At 41.3% G+C, this 18,207-nt stretch overlaps 1 protein-coding gene across 1 annotated transcript in view; it reads right to left on the bottom strand.

The window, feature by feature from the left end:
* Window positions 1-235: 235 nt before the first annotated feature.
* Window positions 236-18,207, bottom strand: part of ncam2 (neural cell adhesion molecule 2) — a 62,330-nt gene continuing 44,358 nt past the window's right edge. The window contains exons 16-17 of the mRNA XM_029513396.1: window positions 8,275-8,482; window positions 236-447 (exon numbers count right to left, since the gene is read on the bottom strand). Coding sequence (XP_029369256.1) covers window positions 333-447; window positions 8,275-8,482 — 323 coding nt within the window. The 3' untranslated portion in view covers window positions 236-332. The remainder of the gene's footprint in view (window positions 448-8,274; window positions 8,483-18,207) is intronic.

Here is an 18,207-nt window from a genome sequence, read left to right as displayed (position 1 = left end):
AAAATAATCGACAATCATTGATCAATGAGAGCCTTCCACTGATGCTATGTGCATCTGAGAACATGATACATTTATCACTCAAGGTGTCTAAAAGGTTGACCCTTTCCTTCTTTCTGTTTTCTTTCTATTATTTGTATTTACATATGCCTTTCACTGGGGCATTGTTATAAACAGATATGGTATTTTACGCCACTATTTTCCAGTGTTGTAGTTTCTCCAGGTTTTGGTTTCGTGATCCGAATGTTCATTTGGTGGTGAGGAGGGGACCGACCATTTATTTATTTATTTATTTATTTGTTTTATTTTTTCTTTCTTTCTTTTTTTTTTTGTTTTTACGCTTTACTGTCATCGGGCTTTGTGTGGATGCTGTTGTCACTGTGCACTTTGATTTCAATCGTATCCGGCTTGAGAGACTCTTTTCCATTTTCTTCTTTCAGCGGTAGCTTCCTGCAGTCAAGAGAAAAAACAAAGGGAAAGGAATGAAAAAAAAACCCAAAGCAAACAGAAAACAGAGAAAGGTGTGCGGTTTGTGGTGGGTTCACTCAGCAGTCTGTCAGTTACACGGCCACAGAAATGAACAAACACACACTTGATCGGATGCGTTGTATGAAAGAGGTACATGTATGAATTCTAAAGGTGAAGCCCAGAGTCATCACCTTTTAGACCTTTTGGTGAGTCAAAAGGTCGCCCCTAATGGGATCAATAAAGCTGGATGTAATTGAAGTGCGAATGCAGCGGGTATATTAAATATAACAGCCTCTGCAGGGCCATTGAAGTGTTGTAGAAAGGCATATTATATGTACTCAGTTTGGCCTGAACGCTTGCCAACTTAGCCCAAGAGTGATCAGGTTGTCTGCCTGTGTTGGAGGAGGATGGAGGGAACGGTCACAGTCACACCATAAAGAGAAACCCTGCTTCTGGTCTGATGGGAAGATAAAGTTAGATTATTCGCATTATGGGAAATGTAGGCTGCAGCATGCTTCAAGCAATGTCAAGTTATGACATTAGGGTAGGTATAAAATGCACAGATGGTTGGGGGGGTGCATATTAACAGGTTAATATGCCCATGTTGCTATTAAACATAAACCAGGCAAAAATTACCTTTCCTTCAAGACCAATTTGGCAAACACATTTTGTTATGTATAAACACAATTTTAAGGTGATAGCTCCACACATCACATTGGAAGTTTACAGATCTGAAACATCACACTCAAGGTTCGATGTAATGATTATATTTCAGTCTGAATAATGCAATGCATCACACTCAAAGAGATTGTCATGTTTTTTCCTTTGCTCTGCTGCGCACTCGTCACGCAGCTTCTCTGGCTGACTTGCTGCTTTTTCAGAGCCTGGCTCTCATTTTTCTGCTCATGTCGACCTGAATCACATCACCTCGATGCTCCCATTTACCCATTTTATAACATACATGCATGTCCTAATAAGCAGGAGCCGTCTGATTGGTCGACTGGCTCTTTTTCATTTAGTCTTTCATGAGCTTGGAGAAATTCAGCTGAAGGACATCATGTTCGCAAGCATTCATCTGACACAAAAAACTGTTTATCCTGATGTCAGTAAATCACTCTGGCTGACAACTAGAATATGATAATGACAGTAACAGAGTATGACTTGAATACAAGTCATTTCTAATGTATATTGCACACCTAACGTACAGTTATACAGCAAACTCTCTTTTCCAAACTGACAGCTGGTTCTCTGTTTTTTGTTGATTGATGCATTTGTGCATCTGCAGGATGTACCTTTGAAAGGATTTATCAGTATGGTGGCTTTTACTTCCAACAGCCATTAAAATACAAAAGGCCTAAGCTGAAGCCCCTTATTGACAAACATTTTAAAAGATGTGAACTGCGCACAGACCCAGGTGAACTTTTTGTCATCCCACATTGGAAAAGCGTGCTGAAATTTCAGCTAGGGATGTCTCAAGGCAATTTGCCCTTCAGCAGAAGCTTTCTCCAACGCCTACGTACACAGAGAACAATAATCATCAAAGTACAAAATGTGAGTTGGAGCTTCAAAGCTGGAAACCCCTCGTTGTTCAGTGCATCTTTTGGGATAAGTTTGGATTTAATGAAGCTCAATAAGGAACAGAAGCCTTTACATGCCCGGAGTATTTTCTTCACTCGACGGTTTCCGGAGTTTACCAGGCGATGTCAGGAAAGTCAGTGTAGACCTGATCCTGCTGCATGAGCTTTGTAATGATAAGTATCATTCTCGCACCGGGCCTGTATAAAGACAGGCCTGCTCATTTCCGCAGACAGGGATATGCTACTTCTTATTTTGTTTTATTTTCCCTTCCTGTTAATCACTCATGACTGATTCGTCACCTTGCCTGAGAAATATAAAGCCTCCATCCATCAATGCCTCTGACTTACACTTCTACTCCCACATCTTTGCTAATAAGCACCAACTAATTTGTATTTGCCATCTAAGACGCAGATATACGAGATAAACTATCATTCAGTGAATCAGGAATTAGAAGAGTTATGTTAAAACTTTCTGCATTTAATCAAACATTAGATATGAATCACAAAGTGATTCATAGGCTGATGTGATAAGAGGTGTGCTCATTTAATTCCTTCATCATATGTTATTCCTCATTTCCGTGCCTTTTTGTGGCCTCAACACTGCTTAACAATATTGGATGTGTAAATATTTTAAACACAGCATTAAAACTCGTCAAAATAGCCATACTGAACTTTTGCTAACTATAAAGAAGGTTTTCAGAGCGTGAGGGCATGAATGTAAAATAGTATCTCTCCATGATACTACACCTTTTAAGTCCAAATGTTGCAAATGGCCAGAGGGGGTTTCCCTGTGTTGATTGGAGGATGTTCAAGTTCTTGCACACTGGAGCCAATTTCATGTCCCATTAGCTTCATGTAAAGATTGGACTTCTGCTCAGTTGTACAGCGTTTCTCAACATATGGGAAGCTCCCGCAGCAGTGGCCAACTAGGCTTAATCACAACTGCATTTTCTGAACAAATGTCTCAGCATACAGCTCATCGTTACAGAGTTTAGACTGCAGATTGGAAGTTATGAAACTATCAGCTATGGAATTTCACTTTTGGCAAATCGAGCGATAGAAATAAAAGAAATGAATCAAATTGGAGGGGCTGTTGACTTAATGAAAAATAAACAACTACTGTACGTGTGGCTTTTAAAGTCACTTTCACGTGTCATAAACCTGCTTGAACAATTCGAGGCAGGAAAAGTGAAGACACACAAAGTTAGCAGGCTGTCCTCTGCAATCTGCTGAACACTGCAGACAGCACTGCCAAAAACAGCATAATATTTCTGCTGCTCACACAAAATGAGTGATTTTCCCAGGTACACTGTCCCCTTACTGTCCACTTAGGTGTCATGCTGCAGGTTGAACTGCTTAAATTGGGATTTCTGCACACAAATCCAGCAGTAATATCTCACATGTGATATGAATTCCCAGTCAAAATGGTGAAAGATTTCCTACCAACGGAAAGACTTTGCTTGAGTTTGCATGAGGGATGGACGACCTCTCTCTATTGCAGAGACCCTCTATGGCCTGAACAGTCAAGAATATTTCTTTTTACTGTGTGACAATCTTTAACAAAAGCGGGGAGCTGCATCGTGTGATAACGAATAAAGGTTCAAATCAAAGGTCATCTGGATGTGGATTTTCCCGGAGTTGCTGAGGGACCACACAAGTCGGAGCCCATCACTCTTCTGCTTTGTGCATTTCAACCTCCTCACGCACAAACAGCGCCTCAGACTTTACATTTAAAACAACGTGTGGGACACAAAGCAAACCGAACTGTTCTGGGTCTTGACAAGCCTCTTTGATTACGTAGCTGGAGCCAGCAGCTGCGTGCACCTCATGGCGGGCTGGGGATATATCAAAGTGTGCGCGCAGATGTTTATTTGTAATCTGTGAGCTTCTAAGTGACACCAAAGCACAGCAGGAGAGACTTGTTCTTTCCACCACTGACGTTAATTAAGCACGGGCCCATCGACAGCGGGCCCTAAAGGCTGACTTCAATCCCTGCATTTCACCGAGATAAATTAGGTTGCCTGGGGTATACATCACATCCCTGGGATGTTTGTTTACACTCTTATCTAAACCTTTACATTTACATTTTGAGTTTCCTCAAGTATTATTTATCATAGCTGTCATCCCTGATCTTACTGTGAGAACAGAAGTCCTGATCTGAGACACAAGGACAAAGCTGCTGATGGACACTCTTTTGCCTTGTGTGTCACGTGCCTCTCACACGCTGACTCGTTATGTCCCCTATAAGAAATCTGATGCGTTTTGAAGAATCGACTGCTGCTGACATGCTCTCACATGTCAATAACACTTACCGTCTTTTCTTCCTTCTGAAAATGTCCTCTGCTTCGCAATAATTGCTTTTTTTCTTTAACCAGCATGACAAAAATACTTATGTTTACATAATAAAAAACCAATGAAGCACAAAACATGACAGCCTTAATTAAAGTAGGGCATCTAATCAGTAGCAACAAACCCCCCTTTGTGATTAATTTATTCCATCTTGAACGCCTTTGTATACTGAACAATATCAGAAATTAAATGCTTAATGTTCATATCCTAATCACCATGTGACAGGGGTTCTTTTCCAATCATTATGATTCAAAACATCGAGAAATTAACAACCAAAGAGAAATTTGGTTGATTTTTGTACTGACAGTTTGCTATTTACTTCCTGCAGATTTGATTATTTGGGTCATATAATAACAACTTTGGGACAAATTGGGAAAAAAAGCTTTCTGGAGAATGTCTTTGTCCCTTAATTTTTGGATTATTTTTTAAGTTAAACGGGAATTTAACCTTTTTTTGGGCATTTGAGGAAAGAGGGTCTCAGCGTCAGATTAACCCTGACTCCATGTGAGAGCAGTTGGTGAAAGCATCCATTTCCTGAATGAATCAAACTTCCCACCACAAGATGAAGACCAATATAAAGAGTGTTATCACCCCCAAAATAAATAAACCTAAAATGTCTCCCTTGACCCCATGAGAACAAAAGTAAAAACATTATCCACATTTCAGGGTTTCTCTCAGACTTGAGGCACTTTTGGTTCAACTTTCAGCTTTAACAATAACTTGTAAAATGGTGCCTTCCTGCTGTACCTTGTTATTGCAGAGAGGGATCCAGCAGGGCTTTTTAAACTGAAGACAAGTCAAACATAAAATGATTAAATGGCAACTCAGAGAATGGATTTTTCTTCGGTGTGTGACACAGTTGAAGAAATGTTTTCTTCCCATGACTACAGGATGCCAAAGCCTTAAAATAATCCAGGATTCTGTTTTATATTTTCTGACGTGAATAATCAGAGTTTGACGATGCTGAAAAGTCTTGTCTGCTCCAAGTCAAACCTGTCACTGAGCCTCTAATCTTACATGAAAATTACAGCACAATGTCAAGACGCGCTAATTTGCCAAAAAGTGGATTAAATGTGTAACTTATGTCACCTAAATATAACCACAAATGTAGCTCTGTGTTTACGGGACTGAAGCTCTGTCGGAAACTGTCCTCCAGGTATTCCTGAATCACTGACTGACAGATCTAACCAGCACTGACATCAGCTAAAACTGCCAAGAAGCAAAACAGCAAGACTCCCAGAGATTCAGTAACATTTATTAGTTAAAATTTACTGCGTTCATTGCTTGGATATGTGTTTTCTCCGAGTACAAACGTGCAACTGACACTATTTCTCAGAAAAGAACACCCAAGCGGATACTTGAAAGGTTAAACTGCAGTGATGGAGTCACAGATCACAGCTCACAGTCTTTTTCCACCTCTGGCCTCTGATATCACAGCGCGCTGTAAAGAGCTTACACTCAGTGCTAAAAAACTGGAGGTGGGGGTTGACTTCTGATGTCACCAAGTTCACTGTGAACACAAGCAGAGTCTTTTCAACTTTTCTCGAGGCTACTTGGAAGCCCAGCACGTCCCGCCTGCTCTCAGCACAACGCCGCTGATTCTTAATAGAAAGACACCCCTGTGTCCCTGATTGTCTGTGGGTGCACTCGTCTTGCTCTGGCTTTAGGTTAATGTTGCAGTGATGAGAGGGCACTCGGTGCTCCCTGCTAAGCTTCAGCTGCACACTGGGGGTGAGGTGAAGACTGTGGGATAATGGAAACCTGAGTCTGAGCTCCACCACCTGCAGCCAACACTGACACCCTCTGACCTGTGGCCTAATGCTGTGTAACCCACTCCCATTGATATCACTATCTACACTGCTGGGCGGGGTTTCTCGGTCTTCAGCAGCCTCAGACTCACACGAATGAAATCCCACACTCGGTGGGAATATCTCAATTGTGTATTATCACTTCAGCTCCGACTCCAGACCATTTCCTTACTTCATTCTCCCCATGCGTGCTCCAAGAAAAAACAGCCAGGCTCTTGTTTACACTCTCGACTCAGAAAAGGGAAGTAAGGCCCGGCAACATCATAGCTTATTGGTTCCTCAACTAAAAGGATGGCTTTGTATGAAATATAATAATTATATTCACAATTATATAGTTTCTCTTCCCAACATCTGAAGAAGCAGCAGATAAAAAAACTAAACAAAACAAAACACCCATGAGGTTACTGAGCCTGTCCACTTTGACTGATGGTGTTTAGTGGTTTGCTAGAATTTTTGGCCTCGCACTTAAACAATTAAAGTCGGATTGCCCCAATTATACACATGGACCTCATCCAGGTGACCCCTGCATGGCTCAGCCTATAAACATTTCACAGGAAGCATGAGTTTCAGACCCAGGGCACAGTTTTGTTTAGTCTTGCAAATTTGGACTTGAGAAATGGTTTTCTTCAAAAAGAAAAACAAAGGGTGACTAAAAAGGGAGATTTGTTGAAGAAGAAAGAAACTTTACTGCTTTAATAAGAAATCCATTCGAACAACCTAAGTCTTTATTTTGCCAGTGTCTGATCCGAGGACCTTTGTTCCATGTTGTTTGTTGTTTCTCTTTGTCCCCCTCTTATCCATATTTTCTTTCGTCTTGACTGCTGCTGTCATAAAAATGCCCAAAAACAGCAATACAGTCTTCATGTGTTTATGTGTTGCTGCATCCCTGCATCGCAGCAACTAAACTACAGGGGAAGAATCATAAAGAATAAGAATGATGGAGAAAACTGATAAAAACAGTCGGGTTGTTGAAGAAAAATAGAGCCGCTATCTTTAAACCAATCTGTTGTCTGCGTGACTGTGACACTGCTTTGTGTTTGTGATGTGACTAGACTAAGTTATCAAATGTAATAGAGCCATAAAGAAGTTGTGGTGGTAGTGTGCACACTGTAAATGTCTCTGTGAGTTGCTACTTCAGAGCTGGCGCAAACATAAAGCAGATTTGGCTGCTGTCTGGTCAGGCCGTCACTCAGCCTTCCAGTACTGTGAGCGTAATGACTCAGCAAAAGTCCTCCTCCTCCTCCTCCTCCTCCTCCTCCTCGTCTCTTTGTCTGTGCCCTCTCTCTGCCACCTCAACACTGAGTTGGCAGTCTGACAGTTTTGAAGCCGAAATGGCGCCGCTAAGGAAAACAGCTCTGTGGGAGCAATCGCATAAAACTCCACCTCAGCACTGGGCCTAAAACCGGAATTGTAATCGGGGGGGGGGGGGGTTGCTTCGAAAGCATGTGTTTGTTCATTGAAGACATCCAGGCAATGATCACTCTATCGGACTATCTTTGCTTGCACATGCTGTTCACATGCACAGATGCTTTCATCACAAAGGAGCACAATGACAACACAAGATGAGAATACCAAGAATGGTGTAGTTGCACTTCACGAATGCGCACAGACACACAAAGCATGCAGAAGAAGCTGAACTCACTGAACGGCACTGACATACTGTGGTTTAAAAGGTGGTTGGGCGGCTGTTGTAGGTGTGCCTACGGTAAATGTAAAGAGAAGGCTTCTTTTTTCATTCACAATAAAATTTTTATAGGCTGTGCATGAAGAGACATGAAGGCTTTAACTGCTCTAGACATAAATATTTAAGAGAAAAAAGAAAGAGCTTCATCGCTTCAAATTTAAAATTTGATATTCTTGATTTTTAACTCAATGTCATATCTTTTCTCTCCATAACTGACTGTGACATTTAGAAGTCATTTCTTCACATCTGTGTGTAAATTTGATCAGCATACACCCACAGCAGATGCTCCCTCAACAAGCATGAATGAGCAGATGATTGACGAAGATCAAAACTCGTGCCACTGGAGTCAAAGTAAGATTTCAAGCTGCTGTGAAACAGTAGAAAGACTTACAGGTAGGCGGCTTTGCCTTCCTCCATTTCTTTGCCCTTGCCGCTGGTGGCTGTTTTCTTACTGCAGATTGTGCGCGTGATGCACATCAGCAGGCCGCAGTGACGCAGGAAGAAGCAGCTGATGTCGACCAGCACGAGGAGCAGCAGCAGCGCTCCCAGGCCGAGTCCCACCACCGCCCCCAGCCCCAGGCCGCTGAACAGGGATTCTGCTAAGGCAGTGAAAACACACACACAGACACACAACACGTACACAAAACACTGTTAGCCATTTTGATTCGTAGCCTTCGTGGGCACGAACAAAGGTCAGCATGGGGTGCTGGTGAGGAATGTGTCCTCACGTCAGCTGCCTACTAAGATCAGGCCTGACCTCTGATTGAAGGTCAGCTCGCTCATCACCGACCCCCCACAGATCCAGACACGGAGGGTGGAACAGCCCACGAAAGTCAACTGGCTCCACAAAAACTTTCACCGTTGTAACTTGTGAAACCAAGGTCACTGAAATCCTCCATCCCCATGCGGACAGCTTCCAAAATACAGATAAGTCCTTATCCACAACACCTGAACTACAGGCAATCCCCAATGGAGAATCTCAATTACTGGAGTGAATCTCCCCAATCTACTTCGACATAAAACAATTTCAGTCTGAAAAGGTTTTTATAATACAGCAAGTAGAGTCAAAGTTTTCAAGACAAATCAAAAATATTGGCTTAAATGGTGATTTATTTGGAATATCAAGAGATTAGCAGCATCCTCTGTTTAAGATTTAAAGATGTCCTCTACCTCCTCCATCATGTGTAGCTTGTCCATGTCTCTGCTTCCACAGGTGTAGAGGTTTGTGTTCATTTTCGTTAGTGATGCTGTACACACTGCAGCTCAACGTAAAAAAAAAATAAATAAATAAAAAATGTCAGCGTAACCATACCGATGCCTGGTGCCGGTGCACGCCGGGCGCCTCTTTTTCCGTCGCTCGCTGCACTAAATGGATTCACTGGGGAAGTAAAGCAAGCATTTTCAGCTAAAAGTTCACTGAGGACAGCCAGCACAGTGCACTCTAAAACAAATCAAGCTCTCAGTTTGGGCAGGATAAAAGCAGCAGGGCCAGCTTTCAATGGAAAATAATGAGAGAATGAAAGTATGGCAGGGAAAAGAAGGGTGGTGGGGGGGGACTCAGCAGAAAAGAGCTGTGCCCCAAAGTGACCTCGAGGTTGAACAAACTGAATATTTACTGCAGGATCGTTGTTGGCAGCAGTGATAAGTGATTAAAGAGTGAGGAAAGAACAAACTTTCCTCTGTATGCTCTCATACGGGTGTGTAGAGGCCTGAGAGATGAAAACGTGGATTATACTCTAAAACGAAGGTGTAAGTACCGGGAGACGGCTGGGTGGGTTTGCAGGGAGTCGAAGGAGGAGCGTTCTCTTGTGCTCTTGTCTCTCTCCTGTGCAGCTCCACAATTTACATCTCAGATAAAAGGTAAATTTGGGCAAATTTTATATTCAATTATAGACAGCAAGGCCAGTAATAATGTTCCATATGATAAAAATTGTCACAGATCTCCAACTCGTTTGATTGCAGTAATAACCCTGGGCTCTTACAAAAGACAACTGACAGTCAGTGTGTCTGAGTCAGGATGAGGAATACTAAATCACACTGAGGCGACGGGTCACACCTAATAGACCGTTTCAAAGCACCAAATTATAAGATGTTATTTTTACTTTCCTTCTGATTCTTTTAAAATAGCTGCATAATTCAAAGGTCACTATCTGTGTCTTCGAAGCCTCAACATGACACCTCGCAGGCACAAGCTTGTACTACGACAGATCTACGTTTCCCACAATGCAGCTCAGTTGTATCTTTCACCTGAGTCCAGGCCAGCAGTTCATTAAGGAAGGTGAGTGTGAGTGTGAGTGTCTGTTCAATTAAACTGTGACGAGAAGGGTGAAGGTTTTAAGGCTTTCAGAAGAGGAAAGAGCACAAGCGGCTCCCCACGATGGCTGAAAACAGCCTCAGATTAAAGCAGAGTCAACACTTCCAACCCATTGTCACTGTTTGACTTCAAATCCTGTTTGCTGGAGCTCTGAGCCAACACGACAAAAATGTGTGAGCCTCCCAACACTGCTGCGCCACTTTGGAAGTAGTCGCTGTGTGTCAAAACCAAAATGACTCTGATGTTGGTGACTTTGTTGTTGACTTGGAGCTGAGACTGCGGACAAAGGAGATTGGCGGCGAGTCAAAGCACAGAGAGGAACAGAAAGCCAGCCAAAGAGAGGAGCTCGTGGCAAAACGAACTCTAATTAAAAGACTTTGCATTTTTGTGAATCCTGGCTTATGGGATTTGAAACTCGTAGACTGCATCGATATTTTCTCACCACTACAGGCTACTGTTTTGTATCTCACCTTCTGAAGGTTTATGTGAGTTAATTTGGCTGCTGAAGCCACAGATTCAGGGGCAGTTAACGACCATCTCCGGCTCCCCTGAAGCTTTCCACATCCTGCAGTGGAGAAAAGGAACTCGCTCTTTTTAAACCTGCACTTCTTTCTGCTGCTGCCTTCAACTTTCAGATCTCAGTTTACATTTTTACAGCATGTACAGGACACTGTAGATAATAATAATAATAATGGAAACTTTACAATGATGATAAGTGAAACAAACAAACAAACAAACAAACAAAAAAAAATCACATTTTAAGTGCAAGCATTTAGTCCTAAATTGAAAACTATTAGAAATCTTTTCATTTGAAGGCCCGGAGGACTGTCTAAAGTGTTTAAGGGTGCTGTATTCCAAGATTTGATTAAAGTGCCATTTTCTGGAAGGCCATAAAAAATCCCTCAGTCTAAAAGACTGGAATCCATAAACATACAATAAGTATTAGTCTAAAGTGCTTAGTATCTGCCTGACAGTTTGAAGTTGGATTGATGTGTTACACACTTGTTTCCTATTTCATTAGCTTTCTTCCCAAGTTTGGAAATAATGAGAAACTTTGAACTGAAGTACACAAACCTTGATACTGTGTTTTTCGCATGATATTTTAAAGAAAAAAAACCTTGAACGTAAGGTCCCCAAATTTTAAGCTGTTTTCCAAGTTTTTATTTTGACTTTTTATTTTAACTTGGCTGTTTAAAGTGAGTTCCCGCATTCAGTCTGACAAAAAACACTGTAGGTCTTAACATGAGTCACTGGAACACATGACCTTCAGGTTAAGATTATCAACAATTCAGTGGTTGCTTTCTGGGGATTGAAGCTTTAATGTTTCAAGCATTCAAGCAAAAGTACATTTCAGCTTTTGTGTCTCAATTCAACATTTTCCTGAAGTTAACTTTGTCTGTGCTACTGAAGAATGAAGAGTGAAGAGCTCGGGGTTGACTGTCAGATCCCCTTGTGTCTTTATGACTTACTCAACAGGAAACTTTCAATGTAAAGATTTGAAAAAAGGAAGGAATATGAAATCTTTAAAACTGACTTTTTTTTTTTTTTGCCGCATTATTCTGTGAGCCAGAAACAAGATGCCTTCCCTCATGAAACAGCTCAGATCTCTGCATGAGGAATTAAGGCTAGAAAAGCGGCTTAACTTGAAATTTTATAAACAAACTGAAACACAGCCAAACATGTGCGCGGCCCCTAATAAGTCAACAGCCAAGATTCTTTCCAACAGCTAATACTTCACAATGGGCGGGAAAACAAGAGTACATTAAGTACAAAAAGCAGCAAATTCTCCTGCGGTCATATATGGCCGCAGTTGATTTATAATGGTGGCGGAAGGAGAAGTAATGAGGTCATTTCTATGGAAGGGGCTTTCAGAAAATACAGGTCAGTGCTGCTTTCCTCTTGTACCGAAAGATCAAACTGATGCAAGAGGCAACAGTGGCTGTGAAAACCGCCCCCCAGCTCCGAGCCACAGCTTCCCTGTGTGCATCTGAATCTCACCGCCACAGACGCGCTATTCTTTCCTCACATGACACCATTTATCTTTATGTAGCTAATGAAAATTGATTTGTGAGAGATTTGTCAGTGTAGATTTGTTTAATCCAATGTTCCTAATATATGAAGGTGTAATCTATTCAGCAGTTTTATGGGGCAATCGCTGCAGATGAGCTTTGGCTATGAATACTTCCATTTGGCCGTGGCGCAGTCACTGACCCCATATAGATAAGAACTTAAAAAATGAGAAGGGCGGAGAGTGAAAAAGCTATTTTGTACTGATCATTCTTAACAAAACTGTGTTTGTCGGGGCTGCTCTGAAGAATGTGTGATAATAAACTGCTTTGTTATCTCTGATAGTTGAATCTGATTTAGCCAGTATCTCTACAGTTCCACTCATGTGTTTCTGGATTTTTAGACTCAATGGACCAATCAAAAGCTTCATGTTTTGTGCTCTCCTTTCAGCCCATTTGCCTAAAAATGGCTGGTGTCAGTATAAAATGCATCCAGAGAAGCAGCAACTGTGTCTCCATTGTTCCAGTGGAAGAGCACAATGGGGTCCATGTCCTTTGTGATGATATTTTGGCTCTGCCTCCCCTGTGTCTCTAAAAGTGCCCTTACTGCAGCATCATTCCCCAATTTAACGCTTTCCTGCTGGAAGTCAAGCTAGTCCGACCCTCCACTGACCCTCCCTAAACACCAACAAAATAAAACCGACTCCGCGGCTGTGAACTGACATCAACTAAAGGAGGTGTATTTAACTTTAATCAAACTTTTTTTTTTTATGTCACTGTTTTACGGATGAATTAACAACATTAACAATTAACATTTCCTTTCATTATTCGCTTTCTTTCCCCCCTTATGCTCATTTTTATTCAGCGAATTTTCAACACTTTCCACTCTACCTTTCAATTACTGTTGATTTTTAGTCGGTTAGCTTAATCACACTTCATTCAATAAAATGATTGGGGAACAACTAAGTAAGTGAAGTGGACATAGATATTTATGTATGTATATTATCTGTTTGCCATTCATTTTCGTTCTTTTGTACATTTTGAAGTATTTTTCAGATTTATTTCCTCACTACTGCACATTTCCATTGATCTAAGTCTAATAGTTACAGCAAATGAAATATCATTATTACTCCTATTTCTATGACTCAGCCTCTGTTACAGTTTCTTGTAGAAGTAACTCAATACTCCTTCGCTGAGGAAGAGTTGATGTAGTTTTTAAATCTGTCTGAGTTTACAAACCAAATTTTGGGGTATCTATTTCTCCTTATCACAAACCTGTCCGCCTCACAGCCTATTTGAAATCATTCATTTGTTTTGTTTGACTTCCGTTTGCACAAACTCTTGAATTTCTCAAGATTAATTCTAATTTCCTTGCTCTATTAACTCTTTTATTGACTTCTTCTGATTACTTGTTGATATATTGGCCCATTAGCAGTATTATTCTACTGCAAGACATCCAACTGCTTGTGTGGCACCTGAAGTCATTCATTCACATCTGACTAAGATAATACATCTCATTAGGCCTTGGGTGGCAACCGACTGCCCCTCAATTTGACCTGAGCGGAAGAAACTTGATTAATGATGATCAATTGGCCATTCATTGACTGCAAAGGTGGCAGGTGCTAATCTGTAGGGGGATAAACATGATCATTAATGGATGTGAGAGAAGTGCTCGCTTCGGGATGTGATGAGTTTAGCAGAAGAGGAAGTTTTCACAGGAGGGCCCTCTGAGATTTAAAGCTAATCAATGAATTCTGCACAGTTGGAAGGACAGGGACGAGTCCTTCCTTTTTGTTCACTTCCAACAAGGACTAAGAGCCCTGATCCCAACAGAGTGCACTTAAAAGCCAGTGAACGGGAGGCAAAAAACCATGAGTAATTACTCTTAGCGTCGAAGAATATACTTTCCTTAACAATCAGAATACTTCAGGACATTTTCTCTAATCGCTGCTTTTGGGGATTATAGTTTATCTTGGGTGTCACTGAAGCAAATCTACTCTGAGTTTTGCAGTTGGAATTCATCTTCAATATACAGCAAGACAGAAATCGGAGTAGTTTATTGCGAAAAGACCTGTTATGGTGTACGTGGCCCTAATTCTGACTGTTAAAATGTATCAAATGGCTGAAAAAACCAAAAGATTGATGGATTATTGTTAGGAAACGAGATAACAGCAGGGAAGCAGTAATACTGGGCAGGGTGAAAAGGCCATATGCATGATGGTACTTCTATTCAGAAGGAAATGAGATGTATAATTTATGTACTATTATACAAAATCTTGTATCACGTGACTATTTGATTATCATTGATACCCATCACAAATAAATGTCCATAAATCAGAAAAATAAACCTGATAATAATTATGTCTAACCCTTTTTTTTCTTGCATCATCAGTGACAGAAATTGCCAGATAAACTCAAGATAAACTCCAGGGTGGATTTTCTGTCTCCACTGCTTCACTGTCCTTTTCCTTCTCAATGAATGGAGATTACAGAGAGATTTAGATCTTGATTTCTACTTTTATGCTGTCGGGTAGGTTTGTTGATCCAGCTGCCTGTCTTGTCTTCAGTCCAAGCCCAAACGAGCACGTCACTCTGCGACTCATTGATGCCCCCTGCACCCCCCCACGCTCGGCCGAATCAAGTTCTAGTCACTGCTGTTTGACTTCAGAGCGACTTCTGGGTCTGCACCATCTACTTGAAGTCAATCATTCAGCGCTGTGCTCCTTCTTGATCACTGCGCTCCTCTTGGGGATGTCACCCAGCATCACCATCATCGGAAGCAAGGCAATCACAGTCCAGGCTCTTCTCATCTGTGGCTCCCTCATGATGGCTCCCAAAGTTCCCGAATCCCATCAGAAGACGGACATCCATCTCTTTAGCTTTACACACGCCTAACCCTAACCCCCAATGAAAGTTATAGATAAAAGCATCTGCCAAATGAGTAAATGGAGTTTTAAATTGACAGCACACAGTAAGTAAAGAGTAAACAGTCAAACTAAGCTAGTTTTCCCCCCTCAGTCAAAATGACACACACTGTTTTTAAACTGGGCCATTGTTCCTGCTTTCCTTCCCTCTCAGGAGGAAGTCCTTTACTAGCTTGTCTTGCTGATGATAAAAAATTTAGTAAGAGAGCAAGTGATATTGCTTGATGTGAAACGCACTTCAGCTGAAACAAACCCTTTATCTCGACAGATTACCTTTGTCCAGTGAATAAAAGCATGGACCATCAGCTTGTTGAGGACTGTAACTTAATATGTACACCAATCCAACAACTTGCTTGTGTCACTCCGGATATTTGACACTTGTGTAATCTTCAATCCATATTTTCTGACGTGTTGGTCTCTGAGCACCAGTTGATTATATTCAGCAAAGGAATAAAACTGCTCAAGGGCAAAAGACCCCCGAGCTGGTTGACTGGAGTTGGAGAATGGACAGAGCATAATTTAACTGAGTGAACTGTCCTTATTTGTTGAGCTGAACACGAACCTGTGAGTGGTGGTGTTAGTTACATTTAAACATCTGCAGCTCATTTACTCTGCACGCTTATTCACTTCCATATCAAAAGCCTTTACCGTTAAATAGTCAATCCTTAAACAACAGATCTTACTCTCATGCTTCGTTTTCATTACACTGCTTTTTAAAAAAAGACTTTCATTTTGGAAATTGATAAGAGGATTGATTTATGTAATGGACGGCTACAAAAATTCTCTTTCCCCGCTCTAAATCGTTGGCAACGTTTCCAGGAAAAGTTTCAGGAGCGGTGAGAGGCTCTGCTGGATTATTCCTTGCAGGTGCTTTGATGAGATTATTGCAAACAAAATCTATGACTGCTGTTTCAATCACTGCTTTTTATGGCGCAAATGGAAGGAGGAGCGGAGGGAGCCAAGAGGAAATACAGCAGTCATAACGAAGCTCAACAAAAGAAATACCATACTGCACCAGTCATGGGCCTTTATACCTCATAACACCTTTTAATTCCCTCTTTCTTGTTTTCTCTTTGAGTAAAAGCTTTTCAAACGTATGTGACGCTCAATAATAAACTCAGCACATTTAACATCAAAATTAAATCATATCAAAGGCAGATAAAAGAAAGCACTATATTTCACTCTGAAAGCAGTAAACGTACATTAATACAAGCTGCTTGTTCAGGATTCGGTTAATTTTGCTGAATTCATTACTTCACGTTATATTTTTGGATATTCATTGGACTGCAGTCACCCCCCGCCCCCCCCCAGGCGGTTAGGATATCATAGCGACCAAAAGAAGCAGTGTGGTGGAATGATATAATAAAGCTGAGGTATAATGTTGTGATCCAGCAGGAAAGTAGGACAATGCCGAGGTTTGGGAGGCAGAGGAGTAAATTCAATAGGAGCTAAGGGCAGCTGCTCTGTGAAGAACGTTGTGCAGTCTGTTACAAACTAAAATGGGATGGAAAAAAAGAGCAGTGCTGATTCAATACTCAATACTACAGCATTACTACTTGCTGTGGACTTTTTATCCTCCAAGCTGGAAAAAGAGAAGTGTGAGGACTATATGAGGAAGAAGAAACGCCATGAGCTGGAAAGACAGACCACAACTGGGATTGACAGATATTTCACATGTAATGTTGATAGAGCTCAGACTGACCAGACTTACACTCAATATCCAATTTGACTCGGCGCAGCAGAAAACCTGAAAAGGGAGTAATTTCTCTGCTTAACCTGCATGACTTTCCCAGATCGGATAAATAAATAAATGAACATCGTTTTGACTAAAAATATTGACACTGACGGCTTTACTTAATGAAAATGCAGCACACATGAACTGCTATTATTAAGCTGTAAATTGGAGTGGGACTGGCATCAGCTGAGTTTGGTGACTAGAATTGAAAAAGACCAAGTCCCAGAGTTGTGAGTTTGGGAAAGTGAGGCATAAAAGTTTAAATAGAAAGTTTGCAGCAGGTTAAAGTTTTGGATTTCCACTCACCACCTCTAATGTACACTCTACTTATTGCCCTCCTCCCAGAACAACAGCACAGTTGTGTTACTCCACTTCAAGCAAATACATTAAGAGAGAAGCCTTTTGTTCCCCCCTCTCTCTCTCTCTCAGGCTCTTTCCCATGATGCACCACTGTTTGCTAACAAGAGCGGACAGTCAATCGAAGTGGCCTGCCTAAAGCTTGGCGCTTTTGTTCTTGTTTTGTATTTCAAAATCAGCGCAGTCTCACAGGCCATTTAACCAGCACAGTAATGACAGAGGCAAACACTGGCTCCATCTGAGCACAAATGGATGCACACCAGACGCAAAGGAGAGCAAAACAACCAATTTTTCAGTGTTTTAGTCCATTTTTTTTTCTTGTGTGCATGTGAAACTTCTATTTCAATCACACAAATGTGTGTGTTCTAGTTTCCAAGTGCAAATGGTGCTGCATGCTGTACACTTCAAAGTCTCAACTCAACCCTAACCCTAACCCTAACCCTAACCCTTTCACCCCTGCTCGTTTGTGTTAATGCATGTTAACCTGAATAGCCTGGAAGAGTTGGAAATGAGAAGCTTCCCACACAACCAGGAATATCCGGGAATATTCAGGTTGTGTGGGAGCCAGCTCAAGACGACGACTTCAGTGGGATTGAATCACATGAACTGAACACGGAATTGACAAAGATGCCCACGTTTGTGTATCGATTTATATGACCATCTGCAAAATGAGCTTGACTAACCATGCTGAAGCACTCTTTCTGCATTGCATCGTGGTGCTGAATTACAGAGCGGATTCACAGGAGAACCACTTGATCGACAGAAATATGGAACATGCTGGAAAAAATTGATATGTGAAGAAACAAACTAGCCTGAGGATATTTCCGCTTACGGTGTTGCTGTATCTCTTTGAGCCAAACCCTGGTGTGATTGCACAATTTGTGGTGTTTACTTGAACAGGTGTGAATCAATCCCCTGTGTTTCTGTCTTTGTCGTACATCATGATCGAATTTAAATAAACTCTTGTGCAGCCAATTCTTCATTTGTT

The sequence above is a fragment of the Echeneis naucrates genome, chromosome 2 (genome assembly GCF_900963305.1).
Source record: "Echeneis naucrates chromosome 2, fEcheNa1.1, whole genome shotgun sequence".
In the NCBI taxonomy this organism is placed as follows: Eukaryota; Metazoa; Chordata; class Actinopteri; order Carangiformes; family Echeneidae; genus Echeneis; species Echeneis naucrates.
The sequence above is the reverse complement of the archived record's forward strand: the minus strand, read 5'-3'. Positions and strand labels throughout refer to the sequence as shown.